At 38.8% G+C, this 21,602-nt stretch overlaps 1 protein-coding gene across 4 annotated transcripts in view; it reads left to right on the top strand.

Moving 5' to 3' along the window:
* Positions 1-228: 228 nt before the first annotated feature.
* Positions 229-21,602, top strand: part of sdk2b (sidekick cell adhesion molecule 2b) — a 339,250-nt gene continuing 317,876 nt past the window's right edge. For all 4 annotated transcript variants that reach the window (XM_028476014.1, XM_028476012.1, XM_028476013.1 and 1 more), the window contains exon 1: positions 229-842. In XM_028476014.1, the coding sequence (XP_028331815.1) occupies positions 755-842 (88 nt within the window). In that variant the 5' untranslated portion in view covers positions 229-754. The remainder of the gene's footprint in view (positions 843-21,602) is intronic.

The raw sequence follows: 21,602 nt of genomic DNA, 5'->3' as shown, positions 1-21,602 counted from the left end.
ATTATTACTTTGACTGTGATTGTTGTGAATCCCTTTATCAGTTTCATTGATTCATTCAGAAACTGGCAACCCATGCAGGGTAATCATGTCTCCGTGAGGGCAGCCGTGCATGTGAGGGGTTGGGGGTGCACTTCCCCTCTCAGCCGCACGGTGGCGACCCTCACTGCCTCGCTGCTGCAGCGCCACATCCCGGCGTCTGGGCTCGTGCAGCAGTCCGGGACTCACCCGACGCTCACCGGCACACGAGCTGCTCTCCGCTCCATGGCAGCCTCTCACTGTCACTGGCTGAGTGTGCGCAACTTCCTCCCAGCACGCGCTGCAGCTGCTGAACTGAACTTCCCCTCAGCGCGTCACTCACACTGAAGTGGCGACCTTGGCAGTGCCGCGCACCGCGGGGAGGAACTTTCCGGGAGGTGTTGCGCTAGTGCTGCTGCTGCTGCGTCTTTCCCCTCATCTTGCAGAGAGAGGTGATGATTGGAGAGGAACTCTGACAAGTCAACTGGAGGCTGAAGTTTGAAGATAAAAAAAAAAAGCAGGAGGTGTAGACACTTCACCTGAGTTCCATCTCCAAACGGCGTGGGGTCCTGCTGGGTTTGTGGAGGCTGTACTGGAGGAGATCCACGGACGCACAGCTCGTTCCACCACCACCACCAGGAGCAGCAGCGGCGGCACCGGAGGAAGGAGGCGTCCTGCGCCCGCGGGTCGGAGCGTGCGTCACCGGGCACTTGTTGTCCGATCTCACCGCTTTGGGACCATGGTGGAGGACTCCCGGAGAGGACCGATGTGGCGTGCCACATGGATTTTATTTTCTTCCTTCTTCATTCACTCCGCGCACGCTCAAGGTAAGACGGGCACCCGTGGCTGATTAGTCACCGCGCTGGGGGGGCTTTGTTGTGCAGATCCCCTGCTACGATGCATGTCTCCGAGCTGGAGCTGCTTCATCCTCTGTGATGTCTTCATTTTGGGTTTTTTGTGTGCGCTACACATGGTCTCCACTCACATCTGTAGCCATCCTTTTTATTTGATCACATTCTCACACACATCCAGAGCAGTTTTTTAATGCGAACTTACGTCTCCAAACTTCCTAAAGCTCACCTCTCCTCTCAAATTGTGCAGAAAATACCACTAAGATCATCTTTATTGCTCCTTTGGTCACGTGTTTCCATCTGTGTCCGTGCGTAATGAGCGCATTTAGTGCCATTGATCGTTAAATTGGTGAATAAGCACGAATCATTAACCAGCATGTCTAACTGCAGCACCATCACTGACTGAACACATATTGGGGAGATGACTGTGCCAAGTGTGGCAGATGAATCTTTGCTATTACTATTTGAAGTTGCCTGATCTGGACAAATGGCTCCAATTCGGAGTGCAATGCTGCCCACTGTAATGATGGCACACTGACCTCAGGGTTTCCTCTTTAAAATAAATGAATAAAAATCATCCTCACCAACTCATCCCTCCACAAATGTTCATTCTGGAACATTTTAGTGCTGATTCTTTTGGAATATGACGTGCATGTGGAAGCAGTGGTGAGGCACAAAAAGCTTTTCCAGGACTTCTTTGAGTCCCTAAAGTTACTCCAGTTTCCTTTTTTTGGTAGAGCATGAAACATTCAGCCTCTGAGCTTGTCTTTGTGTTCCATCCTTCAGTCCTTCACGACCCTCTGCTGTAGAAAGTTCAACTCAACTGTGTCTTCTTCTCTCCACAGTTCATACAATATGCACACACGTTGCTCTCAGCACATTCTCTGGTCTGACATTCGTCTAGTGGCAGCCCCTCTTGATCTTTCCTCTCCTGTGCTTTGCTGTGCTGTGTAGTTTGGATTCAGGTACGGCTGCCTGTCACTGTGAGGAAGCAGTGTTACGTTTCAAGACAGACTAAGCCTCCTTTGTGGGGCTCACTCAATAATACGATGAAGAGAAGATGCAAAGGGGGGGAAATACAAACAAGGAGAGTATCCATCATTCATGACGGCATGTCCTCGTTCCTGACATTTACAGGAGATTGATAACTTGTGTATCCCAGGGATTAGGGATCCTGACATTGTTGCTTCTTCACTCTCTGAGATGATGATATCGCACTTCCTCTCCCATCGTGTTTAGCCAAGCCAGTAAAAGTACAGCATGCACAGTTTGTCGCAGAGAAGGCTTTGCATAAGAGATGGGCAACTTTCATCACAGCGGGGGGCCACAAAAATGTGATCGGATGGACACATTATCAACGTTCACGTCAGCATTTAGAATAATGAGCATTCAGAGCATTCATAAAGTAATAAGTAAAGGGTTTTGTCTGTTTATGTGGTTATTTTGTTGTTTTGTGTGTTATTGTTGTTGATTCTTCTGTTTTTTAAATTGTTTTCTGTATTTTCCTGTCCTTTAGTCTGTTGAGTAATTTTTGTATTTTTTTTTATTATTATTTTCTGTCATTTTGTGTGTTTCATTTAATTTTGTGTGTTTTATAGTTGTTTGTTGTATTATCCTGTCTTTTTATTTTTGTGTATTTTTTGGTAGCTTTGTGTTTTCAAGTCATTTTTGTGTGTATTTGTTGTAATTTTTGGGCTAACTTTTGTATTTGGTGTCACATTTTTGAGTCATTTTTTTGTAATTTTGTACGTTTTTTTTGTGTGATTTCAAAATCAGAGCGAGGGCCACATGTGGCCCCTGTGCCGCCCTTTGCCCATGTCTTGCACAAAGCAATCTGCGTGTATGTGATCGAGTACAGTATAGGGTGAAGGTTGTCAATCACTCTCGCTCACTCAGAACCCATTACGTGGTCCCTCCTGGGTCAGAACATGTAGGATTTAATTGGGCTCTCCTCAGACCATTCCGAGAGCAGCTCATTGAAAGTGACCCCAGTGTGGGCTGCTCTCTTTCCGCCCGATGATTAAAGGACTTGATGAGGCGAGTAGCATGCCGCTGGACGGACATGTCCGCCAATGCTCGCCACATTTTAATGACCAGTCGACTGAAACGGCTTTTTAACGATGGGAGAGAAGCCTTCATCACACCAAAGTGCTACAAAGTCTCGCTTCAGGGCTAGGAGAGCAAAGAGGGATGATCTTCAGTGCTTTTATTTTGAATATTGTTTTCCAGCATTATGTTGTGCTGTGGAGCAGCTTCGATGTAATCTGTTGTTACATTCTATGGCGGCTAGAATTCCAGAAACAGTCTGGTTTTTTTTTCTTCTTTTTACATCTTATTTTTAGGCGCTGACATCGGTTTGGTGTCTTCTTAAACAGTAACATATAAAGAACCATTCTCCAAAGTCCTCATGACTTCAGTGTCTTGTTTAAAGTGACAGTTGTAAGCGCCGTCTTGTCTGTCCCACTGTTCATTCTCTGAGGTCATGCAGAGACAATGCTGGGTTCGCCTGCTGTTTTTGTCATTTCTAACGTGTCTATTTTCGAGCTCGGAGCGGCGGGGGAGCGCTCGATTGGAATGCCATGTTTGGCATACATGCGTCTGCAGATTAGGCAGACTCGACTTTGGGAGCTTTATAAGGACTTGAAGACTTGGCTTTGTCGGAGGCATGTCACTCAGATTAGTGTGTATAAGTGTGGCTACGACAGGACTAGAGGGTGCGGTAGGTGGGTTGGGGGTGAGGGGGGGTGCCCACTGGGATTTTACAATGCTGGGAGGAATCTGCAGTATGCTGCTGTCTGCTGAGGGGCCACAACACGGGCCTTGACATCGTAGTCAAAGGATGTCATGTCTATTTTAATTCTGAGAGTTGATTGGTCTAAAACTGTCATAAGATGATTTGAAGCAAATATTAAGGCCGTAGGATTCATTCTTCCAACAAAGCTAAAGGGTTCAACTCGTAAAAATGTCTTGCCCCATTTTTGATTGTTGAAATATTAAGCCTAATTTTCTTTAGCAGGCTTGTGCCTACAGATATCTTCTACAACTCTTTATTATTCATGTTATTTCAAAAACTTTTCATTGCCATAGCTCTCTGACCGACATGGACGAGTATTCTCTGACTCCACCAACGACTGTTAAAAGCTTGAGTGCTAATCTGTTGCTACACATATGCAACATTGGTGTTTGTTTGGATGTCGTGTCTAAAACCCCCCAGTTTGCACACCTGAAGATAATGTGCTATGATAGTTTCTTGTGCAACAAGATTTTGCGGAACTGAGCCTTATAGTGAAGATTGTTGATTAGTTTTCACCTCATCCTTAATGCCACCTGTGGTCTTTGATGTGACTAGCACTTTTCAAAGTGTTTTCAAAGGATTACTTGGAATTGTCATAATCTCTATTGATAAAACTCAAGTGATCTTCGGAGGAAGATAAGATAAGGATTGAAGTGGGAATTATTTGTGGATACAGCGGGGTGGAAAGAGCCTCTCTGGACCACAAGTGTCCTGATTTGTCACTCATCCTAATTGACGGACATGGGGAGCTGTGTTTCCTTGCAGCAGCTGTGCCCTGTGAAAGGTTTTTCAAAAAGAAAGAAAAACTGGACTGTCTTTGATGCTCACAGCCAGTACTTTGACAGAAAGTCACAACTTATGGCTCTTAGTATTTGGGGCTACCGAGTTACTGTAAGTCATGGTCAAAGTCCAGTGTTAGATTTTCAGAATAACTTCTTGAAATGCCACCGTGCTTTATTCAATGAAACAAACTCTCCTCCCCAAGGTCTTTACGATAGGGCAGCATAAGAGAGCGACGTGGTTAAAGACTGGTTTTTTGTTCTTGCTGGAAAGCTTCCAGAGCCTTTTGCTAGAAGATGTTCTATAAAGTCAGATTATGAACTAAATCTAATGTAATGAGTCAAAGGATCAGGGATACCAAAATAGCCACATTGTTGACTGTCAAAGCAAGAACAAGCAGTGCATTAATGCTTGCCCGTCTGCCACCGTCAAGATTTCATCATCTCTTACATGTTCCGGTTGTTTCACCATCGTTGGAAGTCACTGAGGGCATATCTTTGATCACTGTTGGCCATTAGCTTGGAGGTTAGCCGCTGGTTGATTAGCATTGGGCTGCTCCGGACCAGAGAGTCGGACGATGTTGGGTCTGCGATTTAAAATCTGTCACCAGTTAAGTTGTGTGAGCACTGGAGAAATGGCTATTAAAAAGAGAACATACATTGTCAATGTAAACGATGATGTAAAGCAGTGATTCCACACCAGAGTTACTTGAAAATATGAAATAATCAATCTGTAGTTAGCTAAATAACCTTACTAGCCAGGCAAGGATATTATCTCTTTAACTTGTGACATGTATTTTCTTGACATTATAAGACAAAGCTATCTGTCACAATACGATAAGATAGACGATAATGGAATCGCGATAGGGCTTGGTGACATGGACAAAAACTCATATCTCAAAATGGCGAAAAGCAATATAAATCTTGATCATTTTATTTAAAATAAAGTTTTACCAGAAAGACAATTCAGGGTTAAATTTGCTGATGCCTATTGCCACTTAGACACATTTATTACCAAATAGCTGCACAATATGTTCCACTTTTTGCTTTTTATCCTCTAAGGGACAGCACATATGAGTGAGTTCTCTAGTGTGGCTTGTTTAGGGGAACGCCTGAGTCAGCAATCCATCTAACAGTTTTTTTCGTACTGAGAAGTAGTGAAAGCAGCGCTTTTTAAAGTATTTTAAAACAAAATAAGCTGTACAAATGATAAAGGCAGTATTGTCATTTTTTATATCACCACAATAGAAAACTCAGCCCAGCCTTAGCCTATGATTACAATGTAATCAAATTCAATAAACATGCATTTATTTGACTTCAACTCTGTACATATTTACTTGGGGCATGGCCTTTTTAACTCAGTAGGAGTATACCAAATAAAAACCAAGAATAACCACCACCCGTACCCTCGACAATACATCTTGTGATGTTTAATATTAGATATCTTGTTGCACAATATATTATCCCACCTTTATGTTTGTCCTACACCGCAAGCGACCTTTGAAAGTTAACACAGAGCTCTGCAGGGTCATCATTCTACAATTCTACAACTTCATTTATCAGACGCTTTTGTCAAAAGTGACGTACGACACGAGCAAGAATTTAGACTGCAGGAAAACTCTGAGTAAGTGCAACAAAGTGCTTCAAGTTTGCTTGGTGGCAGGTACTGCCATCTGCTACTACACTAACATAATGTAAATAATGTCATGTATAGGAAAATCAGAAAGGTGTTGACAGATGGAATGTCCTCGTGTGCAAACCAGGCACATTCTCCATGTTTGCTATTTATTCACACACGAGTGTCACTCCCCACTTCAGCTGTGCTCAGTTCCATCGGAAAGAATCCCAAACCCCTATGGATGAACTTTTCACCTCTGGATAATAACCTAACCAGTATCCCAGCTTGGCTTCTTTCCCCCCCACTCCATCTTCCACGTATAGAGCTGCGTCTTACAGTGCTTTAATTGTAATGTATACTCATAATCCACTTAAATGTGTCACCATCTTGGGTGTATTGTGTTACTGCTTTTGACAACTGCTGTGAAAGCCTCCTGTGGAGTTAATATATTCATCACTGTCGATGTGGGACAGCATCCTGTTTTATTAGCATAAAAGCAGCGTTCTTTATTCTTAATATAAATATTTGTGACAACATTCAACTACTTCTGCCAAGCTGTGCTGTGCTAAGACGCTGCGCTCAGTGCGAGCTTTATATAGATATCAATCTGGAGAGGGAGGAGTTGTAAAAACTCAGTGCTGGTGTGTTGATCAGCTTTGTGTCAAAGTTCAACCTGCGCTGAAGAATTTTACGCTGCTAATGGCATGCCGTGTAGCATCTCTTGTAAACCCACAATTGTAAATGCATACTGTTAAGAATCCAAAGCCTGTTTCTCTTCTGCGGCAGTAAAATTCCACTTTGCGATTGGGTTTGCATTACTGGGTTTGTATTGCTTCAATATGGGAGGTGAAGTAAGGGTCACCATAACTTGGAGCGAGATGACATAAAAATGTTGCCACCAGGAAAGACTTGGGCCTCAGAGGTTACTGCTGAGTGGGTAATGGCGCGGCATAATCAATACCATTACACAGCTATCTGTTCTCCGTGCCCACATTAGTTTCCAAATTCTCCCTCTGGATCGCTGGACACTTTTCATTTTACTCAGTCATGGTATATTGTGAAAAAGTTTCTCTGAATATTTTAGCCTTGCCACCTCAAAAATGGGAATACAATGTCGACTTCATGCTCAGAGTTTGACCAGAATGAGAACTGTTTGGTTGAAATTCAATACAATTTAATTCAACTTTATTTATATAGTGCAAATTACAACAGTCATCTCAATGCGCTTAACAAAATATAAAGTGAAGAGAACCCAGCAGCAATATACACAGCTTTAGCCCCTAACTAGGGATGTAACAATGAATTGTAAGGCAGCTAAAAATCGATTCATAGGTATCACGGTTGATATCGATTTTCTGAAAATTGAATCGCAGTACACTGGGTTACCAGCGCCCTCTGCTGGTCCAAACAAATATCTGACGTAAATACAATGCAGTTTTTTTTTTTAAAGTTCAATTGTTAAGGCACAAAATACATTTTCAGTTGCACTTTTAAAAAGAAAAAAAAACTATTATGCAGTTTTGCATTGTTTACTATAGAACCAGAATTTAAATTAATAGGCTTCTTCTTCATTTGTATTATTCCGTTATTTATTTCATTCAATATTTATTTTTAGTTAATTTGCATTGTTCTGAATAGTTTATCAAGGCATTCTTTTGACAATGAAAAATAAAAGGAAAATAGCACAGTATTTTCTATTTTTTCCCCAAAAAAATATTTTTCAATCATTATTTGTCTACAGTCCCATTTTGTAAAATAAATCGTGAGAGAATCGTATTGTGAACACAGTTTCGTGAATCGAATCGTATCGGGAGTTGAGTGAATCGTTGCATCCCTACTCCTAACAGTCCCTTTTATGCCCCTGTCAACTCGTCTGTCCGGAACATGGCACAGAATGAGTCTGGTTAGTAATTGCCAGAGCTGCCTCATTTGTCTCCAGTATGGTTATTAATTTTGGTTCTGGGACTGGGAAAAGAGGCTCCCATTGCCAGCTGGGAATCCTCACTATTCTCTCATACAAGGGTTGGAAGACCTAAGGGATGAAAACAATGTCGTCCATTAAACAAAGAGCCCATTTATCTCTGTTCTGGTTTTAGAAAAGACAACCTGATGTCATTGTTCTGCCTCATATCCCAATTGGGTCTGTGATTGTGGTGGAATCAACACCGGTTGGTGTTTTCTCTTTTATATGAACTGTTTTTTTTGATTAGTTGGCCACGGATTTACTGAAGTTGGATCACCTACGCTGAAATCATTGCTTTTTGTTTTCTTTTTTAAGGACTATATTCAGGGTTTCCACATCTTTTTTTTTTTTTAAAAATGTATCATATGTATAATTGACAGCCTCCAGGTTTTAACATGAGTTTGTCCGCTTGACGTATGTTCCATGTTTTCCGGGGTATAAGTCGCTCCATTTTTTGGTTTAAAATGAGGACATGACTTATACAGTGGAGTGACCTATCTACTGTATGTATTTTTCAGCCAGTCGACAGCACCATCCAGTGAGTAAAAATGTGAATTGTAAATCCTTTTAAAACATCATTCGCTGTGTTTAAGCGAAAGTATATTGAACCTGGTAAAAGTCTGTTCACACTAGATTTGTGAAAATAGTATAACTAGCATAACATTAGGGTTTTTGTGTTGGTTTGTGCTTTGGAGCAAGAAAAATGTCAGCATTAGCGTATCAGGCTAGCAGCTGATAGATTACAATAAAAAATGACAATAAAAAGCTTTAAATGGACTGATATGCAGACATATCTGTTTATTTCCAGAGATACAACCAGAACTAGAACCACCCCCTGGCATGCTTTGATTTAGTAAGTCAGTTGTTGACTGGCAGCTTCTTCAACCAATAGCGTACCTTGTAAGAAAAGAGGCAAGCCATTGGCTAATAAAGGTGCCAATCAGTGGTATACCAAGCCAATAGAAGACAGCCTCTCATCCTGGCTTGGATTGTTTGACAGCAACGACTTATCTTTGGCTATTTCTTGGAAAGCGACGTATACACTGTGAGAATGAGCCATTGTGGGGTTTCCCAATTGTTTAAAATATGCCTGTAGTAAAGCATGGACTTTTATTTGTTCGAACAAGGGAACCTAGAGTTCTGCTCTTTATTAAGCACTCATCAGTATCAAGGGTCCTTCTCTGTCTTTATGCCATACATCTTTTTTGTCCCCCATGCATATTGCTTTTTTACAAAGGGAAAGTGCTCCTAAATATGCCCTTCAAACCAGCCTCTAAAATCACCTCATACTAATTTAAAACAAGTGGGATGAGTGTGATTATGGACTTGAACTTTTCCCTCACTCATGAAGAGGGTCATTATGCCTGCTGCGACGGGCAGAGGGAGGGCGCTCTCTGTAGTCAAGGACTGTTTACCATCATCATTGCTCATCTGAATGGATGGAAAAAAGGTAAAGACCTCAGAGTGACGCTGGATTCAGGACAGATTCAGAATAAAAGCAAAACTTCCCCCGTGAATCCAATAATTGAAGTGGTTTTGTGATGTTGTTTTTCTCTCAGTATTAATTTCTATAGGTCAGTCAGTGTTGATTTAGATTTAGTTTACCATAGTCCTGTCACTAAAATGCAACTAAGTTTCCATAAAAGATTTAGTCATCACGACTTTCAATTATAGTCTAGTTTTAGTAAAATAAATAACATGACGATTACAGTCGACTAAATCTGTACACAATCCGCTTACTTCCTATTGCATCCCTTACAACTTATTTTAGTTCATTGGTCAAATACAGAGCAGTTTGATCTCAAGTGGGCCACAGATTTCAAGCGGGAAAACGATTAATTTGAACATTGTTATTTATTGTACCCTACTTTACAATAATATGTATACATAAAATACAAAACATGTAAGAAACTGACAATATCTGAGCAATAAGTGACAGATATCAGTCCCAACATGGTATTCACTTTAAATGTACTTGATTTTGTGACCAAATTCTTTTTAATTAAGGGAAATATTATGTAGTAATTTGAGGAAAGTTAAAGGATATTGTAAGATTTTTTTTGTTTTTTAACAGGTTAACAAAAAAAAATGCCATCATGTGATATAAGCACTGCGGGCCAAATTGGATGATCCAAAGGGCCGGATTTGGTCCTCGAGCTTTGAGTTTGACATATGCCTTACAAGCTTGTCCCGACTTCCACTCAACAAAAGTAGTTTTAATTAAAAACATTACAAAAAAGAAACTAGTTTTGTTTTTGTTTTGTCCCATGTGAACATTATTCGCATGTATTATTTTAATTTGCTATATTCTTGTTATTGTTACTTTATCCAACTATAACATTATCTTTAGAAAACTATTTAAAATCAACTATATAGCATAATGATGGAATGAATGTGTGATAACACACTTTTTAAAGAATCTCATTTTGTAAATAAGTGCAAAGAAAACATATTTAGCAAAGTGGTTCCCAGCTTTTTTTGTATCGTAACCCTGTTTTGATAACAATGCTTTTTGGTGACCCCAAAGATATTTACTTATTTTCACTGCATTTTAGTTGAACTATATTCACAAAGTGAAAGTATAGAAATAGTTGTTTATGATTGTGTTTTTTTATTGAAAAAAAAAAAAAACAATCAAAACGCTATCTGAATTTTTCAGAACTTTTGGGCGCCCCAATTTAAACACCAGACAAACCCACATGGGGTCCCGACCCCAGGGTTGGAAAAACACTGATTTAGTGGCCCCTGAATAGTTATTTCTATAGTTTTTATTCTTTCCAGTCATCTCACGCTGGTTGTGTGACCAGGACTGTCACTTTATTTGTTAATTTTCCACTCTCTCTCTTTCACGTACCCCCACTTGAGAAACACTGGTATAAGTTATAGGCTTATTCGTGACCCACTATCGCAGTCAGGGTGATTGTGTTGTAGCAGCAGAATGAAGCCAATGTCTGGGAGAAAACTGAATAATTCAAAATAAAAGCACTTCTGATTCAAGCTCTTTTGTTATACTTGCTACGACTGGTATGATTCCATCTTTGAGAGATGCCGAATGACGAGCAGATCAATGTCATGGCTGGGATCGGCGCGGTAGAGTGCATGATCGATTCTTTAAAAAGACATCCCATCAAAGGCCCATTCCCTCATCCCATTACCCTTCTTTCCAGTGCCTGGATCCGTTGCCTTTCCACCCATCCCACGTAGGAATGATTGGGCTTTTACCCCAGATGGATTAATCAGCCGTAACCATATGCTACCATGTGCAATTATGCTGCGATTTTGACCAAGGCAAACAGCTGTTGCCATTTGAAAGGGTGGAATAAGATTGTAATTGCCTTAACTTTGATTTGTAGAGTGCTTTGATTTGATGAGGGAACACATTTTAAGGCTTTACATAATAATAATAATAATAATAATGATAACGTAAATGAAAAGAAATATTAGTACATGGGACTTTTTCCGCTTTCAGCCTCAGTATAAATTTGGAGGACACACTTGTCGTTATGAGCTATCACTCACAGATTATAAAGGGAATGAGAATGTTTATTCATGCTGTTTTGAATGGGTTTTCTATTTTAAAAGGTGTTTAGATTGTATCTTAGAATGTTTAAATGTGTCTGTTTGCTGGCTTTGTGACATAATCTTTGAGGTGGTGAGGTAGTTCCATTTAAAAACACACGACTGCCAATGTGCTTTAAATATCAGCATCCTGTACCTTTCATCATCAAACTCTCCATTATACACGCCTTTTTAATTAGATGGCTGCAAGCAAAGGCAGAATCTAGCAAAAACCTTTATAATCATGCCAGGATTTAAGCAAATCAGTCAAAAAAAAAAAGTCGACCCCGATGACCTGAGGCGGGCGTGTGCCCCCGTTTGAATAAAATCACCCCCAACCTCGTGAGACTCCCGTCTCTCTCAAGGTGTTCACACATCAAATGCAGCATGTTCTTGGCTCCTCCAATGAGATCAAAAGCACTTAAGTAGCATCACATGTTTGCTTGAACTAAAAAAGAACGCAGCACAGATTTTGTGCCAGCACCTGTTCTTGTGTTAGATCTCATGAATGTGTGTGACAGGTAAATAAGGCTGCGACTAAAACGGGAAAGAGGAAGATATACTTGAAGTATCACAGTATGAACGTCCTTTTTTCTACTTAGTTACTTTTTGCTTCTTTTTATGTGTCTGTAAGCTTAGCGTAAAATGTTTTTTTAGGTTACTAAAAACATTTTGTTTTACAGTCTATTGTTAGTTTTATTTATAGAAATATAGGACAAAGTGCTATAGCAATTTTTAAAGAACACGTTTTTTTGTTTAAGTAGTGCAAACTAAGGGTGTAAGAAAAAAACAATCTGGCGATATTTCACCGCACGATAATCGTATCGATCGAAAAGATTTCAGAAATCAATTTTTTTAATCGTTGTTTTTTGTTTTTAACAACTAAAAAAATCAATTTCATGAAGCTAACACATCACGCAGCACTTAAACGGCCGTTCGCTAGGTGTCAGTTTTATAGATGTATGTGGTTAATTTCTTTTAAGAATTTAAGAACTTTCAGAATCTGTTGTAGAAAATCGGCCGATTTTTTGCATTTTTTATGTGTTTCGGCATTGGCCGATGCGGGCTGCTGCGTTCGCAAATCCGCATTTCAATAAATGTTCCTTTTTTTTAAAAATTGAGACTCGTACCATTTGTTATCAGTGTTTAATTTTTAGGATGTAATTTTAGGGAGCAAAAATAGTATCTACTCAAGAAAATTGGCAGTCCGTATCGGTCATGGGCTAAGGCTGACGGAAAAAAAATCGGTATAAAAAATCCACATTGATCTATCCCTATTTTATACCATTTTGTAATTTGTAATTGTTGATATTGCGATATAACAAAATGTAGATTTAGTGTTGTTTAGTATTGGGATATATCGTGACATGCTAACCACACAACCTGGCCTCCCCATTGATATAAAGAGAGTCCTCTTCTGCGGTTCATATATGTAGTCTGTCTTGTCTTCTTATTTTCTTTTTGAATCTTTGTTTTAACCCTGAAATGCATCTTCAGCATAACTTTTACTAAATAAGTTGTAGAATGAAGCACTTCAAAAAGTAAAGGTTAGCTACTTTACAGCTACATGCTAACCACGACTTTTAGCCACAAACATGCTAACCGCTCTAGCCAGATTTTCACTTCAGATTATTGCCACATTCTGACGACGCCTCCTAGTCCAGATTGTAGTTTGAATATTAACATGGAACGTCGGCACATCATGGCTGTTCTATCGTCTTTGTAGCTACTTGAGCAGTTAGCCGAATGTAAATTAGCTGGATTAACGTCTTGATTATCCGTTGCTTGGATACACTTTACACACGACCAGATCACTTAACACTCCCAGCAGCCAACTTAATGGGAATACCAGATGATAATGGAAGGTGACGGAGTGAGATGGATGTGTAGACGCTGTGCTTTGACCCGCAGCATTACTCGTGCTTGACCTCAACTCCGGGATACTAATGGGCACCTTTTTGCCGCGGCGAACCGCTCCCAGCACTAACTCATACAAATATGTCCACGTTCCCATTTCTGTGCCGTGCCTTTTTATTGGTCACGCCGAGTGAATCAGCCTCTCTGAGCCGAGCCAAACGGGCAAAGGAAGCGCTTCATCCATCTTGATTTGTCAATAGCTACAATTTTAATTACACCTGAGTGCTGTCAGCCTGCCAACCTGGGCGGGGAGTATTGATTCACTCCGACTAATTGATTAATTGCTGTTTCCAAGACATCAGGCTTCCCACCAACCGCATCTCTTATTATGCCTTTCTATTAATTTTCTCCACATTGTAACTGTAGAGTCCTTACCTACAGGAGAAAAAAAAAAGAAAAAAAAGTTGGACGATTGTCAAAAAAAGCCACTGTAATTTCTTTTGTCTAATCCAGTGTTTCTCAAATGAGGGTCCGTGTACCCCTAGGAGTACGCATTGGCACTACAGGGGGTACTTGAGAGTGAGAGAAAGTGGGAAATTAACAAAGAAAGTTACAAGTTACAGTTTTCAGTTACAATTACTTTTCAATTACCCATGTTCAATTACAATTCAATTATGATTGCAGTGACCAGCATTTTTTTCCCCAAATACAATTAAATTACAATTGTTTTTTATCCTCTGAAAACCAATCACAATTACATTCTCAGCTATTAAATTTTAATTACAACCACTGAGCCTTTAATAAATCACCTCATAAAATGTAACCTTCCTCTTGTGTTAGCTTTCTGTTAGCATCATCTCTTATGATAACGGGTAGGGATGTCCCGATACAACTTTTTCACTTCCGATACGATACCGATATTGCAGCCTTGGATATTGGCTGATACCGATATCAATCCAATACAGTATCAGCACGAATCACACATACTTTTATTACTTACTTTGTGGAATGTTAGAAAAGGTTTGATCAAGTGGTGTTACTCAAACAGAGAACAATAGTCAGCAACAGTAGGGATGAGAGAAACTGACCCGTTTATTATGAACCAATTGTATTCTGTACATTTTAACCTTCAACATAATATCTACAGTATTCTACAATTGAATAAATATAATATAATACATATATCGGACATTTTAGATGCACTCCGATAAAATTTGATATTTGTTTTCTTGCTGATATCGAACCGATATCAATGTCGGATCGGGACACCCCTAATAACGGGTCATAAATCAGTTGTAAAATACACTAATATGTGAATATCTGATCTGAGAACCACATTGTCAGCATTCATGTCAGCATTTAGAATAATGACCAATCTGAGCATTAATACAGGGAAGAACAATGTCATTTCGTGTGTTTTTGGTGTGATTTGTTGTTTGTTTTAGTTTTTTGTGGTCGTTTTGTGCAATTTTTTTCTCATTTTGAGCTTTCTGTTCTTGTCTTGTGTGTTTTTATTGTTGTTTTGTGTGTTTTTGAAGTCATTTAGCGTATTTTCCTCATTTTGTTTGTTTTTTTTTGTCTGTGTAGTGATCCAATTTTTGTTTTTGTGATTTTGAAATCATTTTGTGTATTTGTGTTGTCTAGTCTCGTGTATATTTGTGTCATTTTGTATGTGTTTTTAACTCATTTTGTGCACTTAACCAAAATTAGAGCGTGGGCCACCAGTTGTCCATGTCTGCTGTAAAGCGGTAGAGAAGCAGAGCAGACGCGATACTTCATCCTGGCAGCCGTTATTTGACTTTTAAAGGAGGCGAGAGTTTTGGAGGCACACCTGCCAGGGACCTTTTACTCCAAACTATTGCTTGAATTCCTCTGGCAGTCTCACTGTGCTCAACTGTCTCACAGAATAGGCTCATACTTTATATATTGCCATTTTGAAAGACACTACACCAGCGATCAAAAGGAGTAGGGACAGCACTATCTATCGACTACCTCCTCTAAATCTTCTCCACGTCCCCGGCACAAGTCTTTAAAGCTCTCATAAAATGACAGGAGTGCGAAGCCGCGGCGGAGCGCAGTCAGCGAGATCACCGTGACCTTCTTAGATGGAGTCGACGTGGAACGAGCTTGTCTATTATTCCCCAAAAGCTGGTTTGATTCGAGGAAGATAATGAATGTAGCTTAGGTGAAATTATTTAAAGCTGCTGCAGATTAAATCTTTTTTTTTTTTTAACCAGATAAAGACAAAGTTTAGGCCTCACAGATTAATACATTGAAGATCATTTGCTCGAAGAAAAGTTTGAAATTGCCGCGTGAAAGTTTGTTTTCATCACCACTGTAAACAAATGATTACTTCAGAAGTCAGTGACGCGTAAAGCAATCAGCAGATGCCACCGAAGAAGACTGGCAGTTGACAGTTGAAACATGTCAGGAGAAGTACATGTCTTGAAAAACATTTCTCTAGATATATGAAACATTAACATACATTTTATTGACATTTTTGGAAAAGTTTCCTGCATTGCATTGTGGGATGTGGAGTCCCATAAAGAAGTGTTTTTATCTTCATTCTTGATGTGATTTTTTGTTTTTCTTCGACAGACAAGGAGGACAATGATTGGCTTGACATAATTTTTGTTCTACTTTGTTCCCAGTATTTATGATTAGGGGTGTGAAAAAAAAAAAATCGATTTGATGCTTGATTGAATCAATCCGATAGATAATAATAAATAAGATGTTTTGAAGCAAATAGTTTCGACTCAATTTGTCCTCTGAATAATCAGTATCTTCTGATGAACATTTACAGCAACTTGATTTTTCCTCTCTACATTTAATTTTGATATTAACTGGGTAGAATATTGCAATATCGCGATAATATCGTATTGTGACCCAAGTATTGATACATATTGTATTGCAACATCCTTGCCAATACTCACCCCTATTCATGATGTGATTTCATTTTGGTCGAATTCGAATCTGTCCGTATATAAACACCTGACATTTTTTTTTGACACCACTTTCAGTCCGTGAAAACGCCAGAAATGTGTTATAAAGTCACTTTGGCGGAGTTTTTAGGGGCAGATGCAAGAAATTGCAGAACTATTCTGAGAATGAGATGAAAACAAACTTTCAAATTTACATCTTTTTTTAAAAATTTGGGCAAATGATCTTTGAGTTATTGCTGTGTTGTTAGTTGTGTTGTTAGTTTTTTGCAAAATAAAAGCGATATTTTTAAAGTTCCGACAAAGTATAATTGCTCTTTGAACGTGTTTCCATTGAAGGTTGTTTTAGGGGAGGAGCCGAGTCGTAATCTCATCTCGCGAGACTTCGCTGCAGAAAGATGAACTCTCAGAACCTCCTTATAAAACTCCTCCTCTTTCTTTTGTTGTTTCACGTCTAATGTGGCAGTAATGATAACGCTAAATAACGCTAAGTATAACGCTAAGAAATGTCTTGGTCTGTCGACACGTACCACGTTATGTTTTCTCGGAGAGAAGTGATCATGTGACCAGGTACCTCACATAATTGCGGAAAAGTGTTTCCATTGCGCATTTCAATATGGAAACGTCTGAAAAACCACCTTATGAAAGCGTAAAAACACTTAAGCGATATTTAGGCGTTTTTCTTGAAATTCAGGTGTTTCTATTACATGTGTTTATTGAACTATTTAGATTTTGCACATTTCCAAGGGTAATAGAAACACAGCTTATGAGGCCTACACTGTGTCTTTATCTGATAAATAATTTATCATTCCTAGCAGCTTTCAATGCTTGTGGTTTTCTTTGAAGAAGTTTCACTTTTCATTAATTGTTCAGCTTCCTTCAGCGATGAATCATAATGAAACGACGACAACCAACCACCATGGCTGGCTCTCAGTTTGCTATTTTAAATATTTACACTCAGTGTGTGGCCTTCATTCAAACAAAGGGACCCGTTGAGTTGTGACCGTTTGTTTCTCGTGGTGAAATAGACCTGATGACTAATGGAAAAGAAAAATCCCACACATACCCATGCGTGCATCATCCACCGTTTGAAAAACGTGCTACATTACTTGTCCTAAATCATAAATACATACAGCTGCAGGTCTACACACTGACCTCACAATGGGTGTTTGGTAAAATTGTGGAGCCCTGACTAAACATGGCCGCAAGCAAGTCTTGACATGACGAATTATATTTGTTTCAAGTCAAGATGAAGGTCAACACATCTACCCCTCCTGGATTAAATCCCAACAGGCATTGCTGAGAGAGGCTTTGTGAAGTCGTGTATTGATGAAAAACAAATTGGTTTGACTAATGTTTCACGAGAGACGAATGAGATTTAACGTTGACAGTTTTATATTCCTAAATGATAGTACCACATGTAGTTTAGAATGTGGAGTTATTTATGGTTATTGGCCCAATGCACCTGGCTTGAACATTATTACAGCAGCTCAACATATGTAGCTAAAACCAAGAATAAACAGTGGAGGGACGGGGGAAGTACGGAGCCCAAAAAAAAAACCAAGCGTGGCATCTCTTTGCTTTGGTTTTTAGACACAGTGACTTTGTTTCCTTCGTAATTCATGGTAATTTGTCGGATTTCATTTTCTTTTTGTTTTTTTTGAAATTTTGGTGGATTTTTGTCATGGATCTTTAAATAACATTCAAATGTGAATTATTGCTTGCTTAGACACATGCTTTCTAGTATCAAAAACACTTTTTTTTTTCAGACAGTTTTTGCTAACAAGTGAACACAACATATTACCGTACCAATATTATTTATAATACTAATACTTTTCTGAGTCAATAATTGTTCTACTTTAGAGTTTACAGCTTGTTTAGATTGTGTCCTTGTTTGTTTTTGCTCGTGTGAAGTTATTGGTTTGACATTTAGGAAAGAAAAGGCCTTTTTTTTTTTACTTGCTTTCAATCTTAACCATAGAAATGAAAAACTCTAAGAATATTGAAATTATGTATACTATTTTAAATGAGGAATTGGCTTTTCGGTGTAGTGTTTGCATGTTCTCTTTTAGGATGCATATGTTTTGTTAGTTTTTTTTTTATTTTGATCATGTTATTTAAAATAAAATGAAATTTATAAAATAAATGAACAACATTATCTAATATCTAGTCCTACCCCTTTCATATTTCCTAGTTGTCCTAAATTAAACTTGAACAAAAACTCATTTACTAACACTGTGAATGAAAAATCAATGCAATGTAATACTTAATCATGGAATAGTTTATTTTATTTGATTTTACATTAACCTTACCTCCTTTACAAATAACGTACCATATCCAACAAATCTTTACTCCAAATAACAAGCGAGTACCTGTGGTAATTAATTATCAACATATCGCTGAATAATAATTTCCTTATGCTTCTTTTTAAACAGAATTTTTTTACTGGGGTATGCTGGTTTCATGTGGTCTCCAGTACAACACAACCAATAAAAGTCTCTGTGGGTAATAAACTATTGATTTTTGTATAAAATATTCCGGATTCATGTGATTAAAGCGTGGTACAGTACGGTTTAGTTTGAATCACGCTTGGTAATGAATCATCTGAGAACTCGTATTTATGCTCGATCTGAAAAAAGAGTTATTGGACATCTCTTTTTCTGACTAACAGTAGAATTTATTTCTCAAAGCATTTATTTTATCCCCTCAGATGGCAAAAAAAAAAAAAAAACTTGATGGTGGGACTAATTACTTCTCCAAGCCTTGACATATGCCCAGCTGTTACAGGTGGTAATTCAAAAGACACGAAATGTACACAAAAGCTTTAGCTTGATAATCTGTGTTTGTATCACTTCTGACAGAATTGGGCTAACAAGCCTCTGCTTGCAGGCATTACACTAAATGCCTTTAAGTACTTTCCTCACATGCAGAAGTGATGTTGCACCGGGTGTGAACCATATTTTTATAAAAACGTGTATGGAGCATGTGAAAATACACGACTAGGGTTGCAAAGGGCAAAATACATCTCATTACTTTCCATGGAAACTTAAGCTCGAGAATTTTGGATTTTCAGAAAAAATGTAATCGAATTACCAGGAAATTGGGAGTAACTTTTATAAAAGTGATGTTGATATTTTAGATAATGCTAAAATATATTTTACCATCTACATTTAACACATCTGTTAATTCCTGTGGAACGTTTGTCAACTTTGACAATTTTTGGAATTTTGCGACCCTTGTTTAAGTCTTCTTAGTTGTATTTGTTAGCATGGATGCTAATATTTATGTTTAATGTCGTAGTTATTTAAAATTGCTCCCAGTTTTTGGTTAATTTCATCAAATAATTCCCATCTAAAGAACAAAGGCAAGGGAATGACTTGGAAAAACAGCGGGAGGAAATGTGTCAAAAAATAAATAAAAATGGTGAAATCAGGCACTTTAAATTTAAAAAAATCTAAATGAGGAAAGGGATCCTAAAAACCCTTTGATGTAATTTTTAGTGTCTCTTTTCTCATTTATATATATATTTTTAATTCCCATGTAAAGTTTATAATTTTTAATATTTTCCAAAATTTCCATGGAGGCTTTTTGATCTTGTTTTATAACTGCTATAACAAGACTTCCTTCTTGGGTGAAATATGAATTAAGTTATTATCCTTATTTATGGGGTCTGTCTTAGAAAAGGAATTGATGGCTTTGATTTTTTGGCTTTGATCTTTTTTGAAAGAACCTTTAAATTCTGCCTTATTTTACAGTAGGTGTCAGTCTAGTTTTCATCCAGTACAGCAATGTTGTTGATGACGCTGTTTTTTTTGTGCTTCTGTGAGAAGGAATTGTAAATGTTTGCAGGCCAATGTTGCTCATGGCTGAAGGTTTGACAGTGCTCTGTAGTCTGAGGAACACTTTTTTTACCTCAAAGTTTTGCTCATCCCCTCATTTTTTTCTTTTCTTTTAATGGACTAAAGCAATTCTTCTTTTTTCACTTCCTTGTTTGCTTTCTGCTCAGCTCAGCTAGATTTTTTTTTTGCTAAGAGCTCTGAGGGGTGAAGAAGGAAAGAGAAAAGATCAAAGACATCCGGCACGCTCTGACCTCCGATGTCATTAGACCATCTGATGGGATTATTACACCCTCTGCCATCCACTTGTCAGAGCTTTTCTGTGTCTCTGCTACATGTTTCCTTCTTGCGTGAGTGACCGGAATGTCCCCACTGCTTTTCTCTTACTCCTGCGCTGGTATATGTAGTTTGAACATGTTTTTCTGTGCTGCTGCGGCCGCCTCGCCATCAGGCTTTTCTATATTGAGCACGCCATCCAAGGCTAGGTACATGAGGGAGATGCCCCCTGTTTGATCTTCCTTCTCTTTGGCTCTGATCTTTCTTGTAGAAGAGTATCTGTCATACACGGCTGCACAGATAATAGGAAAAGACTCAGAAGAAACATTCGGGACACACAGAAGGGATGGTCTTGAATCTCAAATTTCCGCAAGTTGTGAGAGTCAATTAATAACATCTACCTAATGTCCGCAAAACTTGCACAACTTCCCAGAACGTACGTAGTTTTTTTATTTATCAAGTTTTCAGACTCCTTCAGCAACTCCTTTATCACACAATGTGACTCGCGACAGATGTAGTGACTTCTTCCGGTGTTAATGGAGACTTTTGCAGACGAAAACATGGCTATTTCCACTTCTAAATGAGAAGCGGAGCCACCCTAAGCTCCGCCCCTGTCTTGCATCGTTCACAGGCAGCAGAGTTCCTAAAAGTCCAAGATTTTTAAATTGACTTCAGCAAATATATGAATGTTTCAACAGTATTCACTCCTTATGATGGTAAATAGGTCACCTGGCTCAAGCCAATTTACTGCATATTTATTAGTAATGCACCGAAATCGAAAATAAGAAAAAACCAAGACCAAAAACCGAAACACCGAAAGATGTTTATGGCTCTGAACATCTTGGGGATTCACATGGACAAGCTGGCCCGTTTTTAGACAAGCGCATGCGCTGACCACTCGCGTTTGTTTGTCTTTACAACAACATGTTTTTAGTCGACTATTTTGGTGAGAAAAGTCTTTCGGTCGAAAATTTACCTTTGGGCAATTTTTCGGCCGAAAATCTTCGACAGATTTACGCATTGCTCAGGGTAAGAGCTGTCTTAAACCTCAACCGACGTAGTTTCCTTTATTTACTCAAATAATATGATTCTGAAAACAGACCCACTATGATGTAT

Source organism: Gouania willdenowi, chromosome 19, assembly GCF_900634775.1.
Source record: "Gouania willdenowi chromosome 19, fGouWil2.1, whole genome shotgun sequence".
In the NCBI taxonomy this organism is placed as follows: Eukaryota; Metazoa; Chordata; class Actinopteri; order Blenniiformes; family Gobiesocidae; genus Gouania; species Gouania willdenowi.
This window is presented reverse-complemented; position numbering and strand designations above follow the sequence as displayed.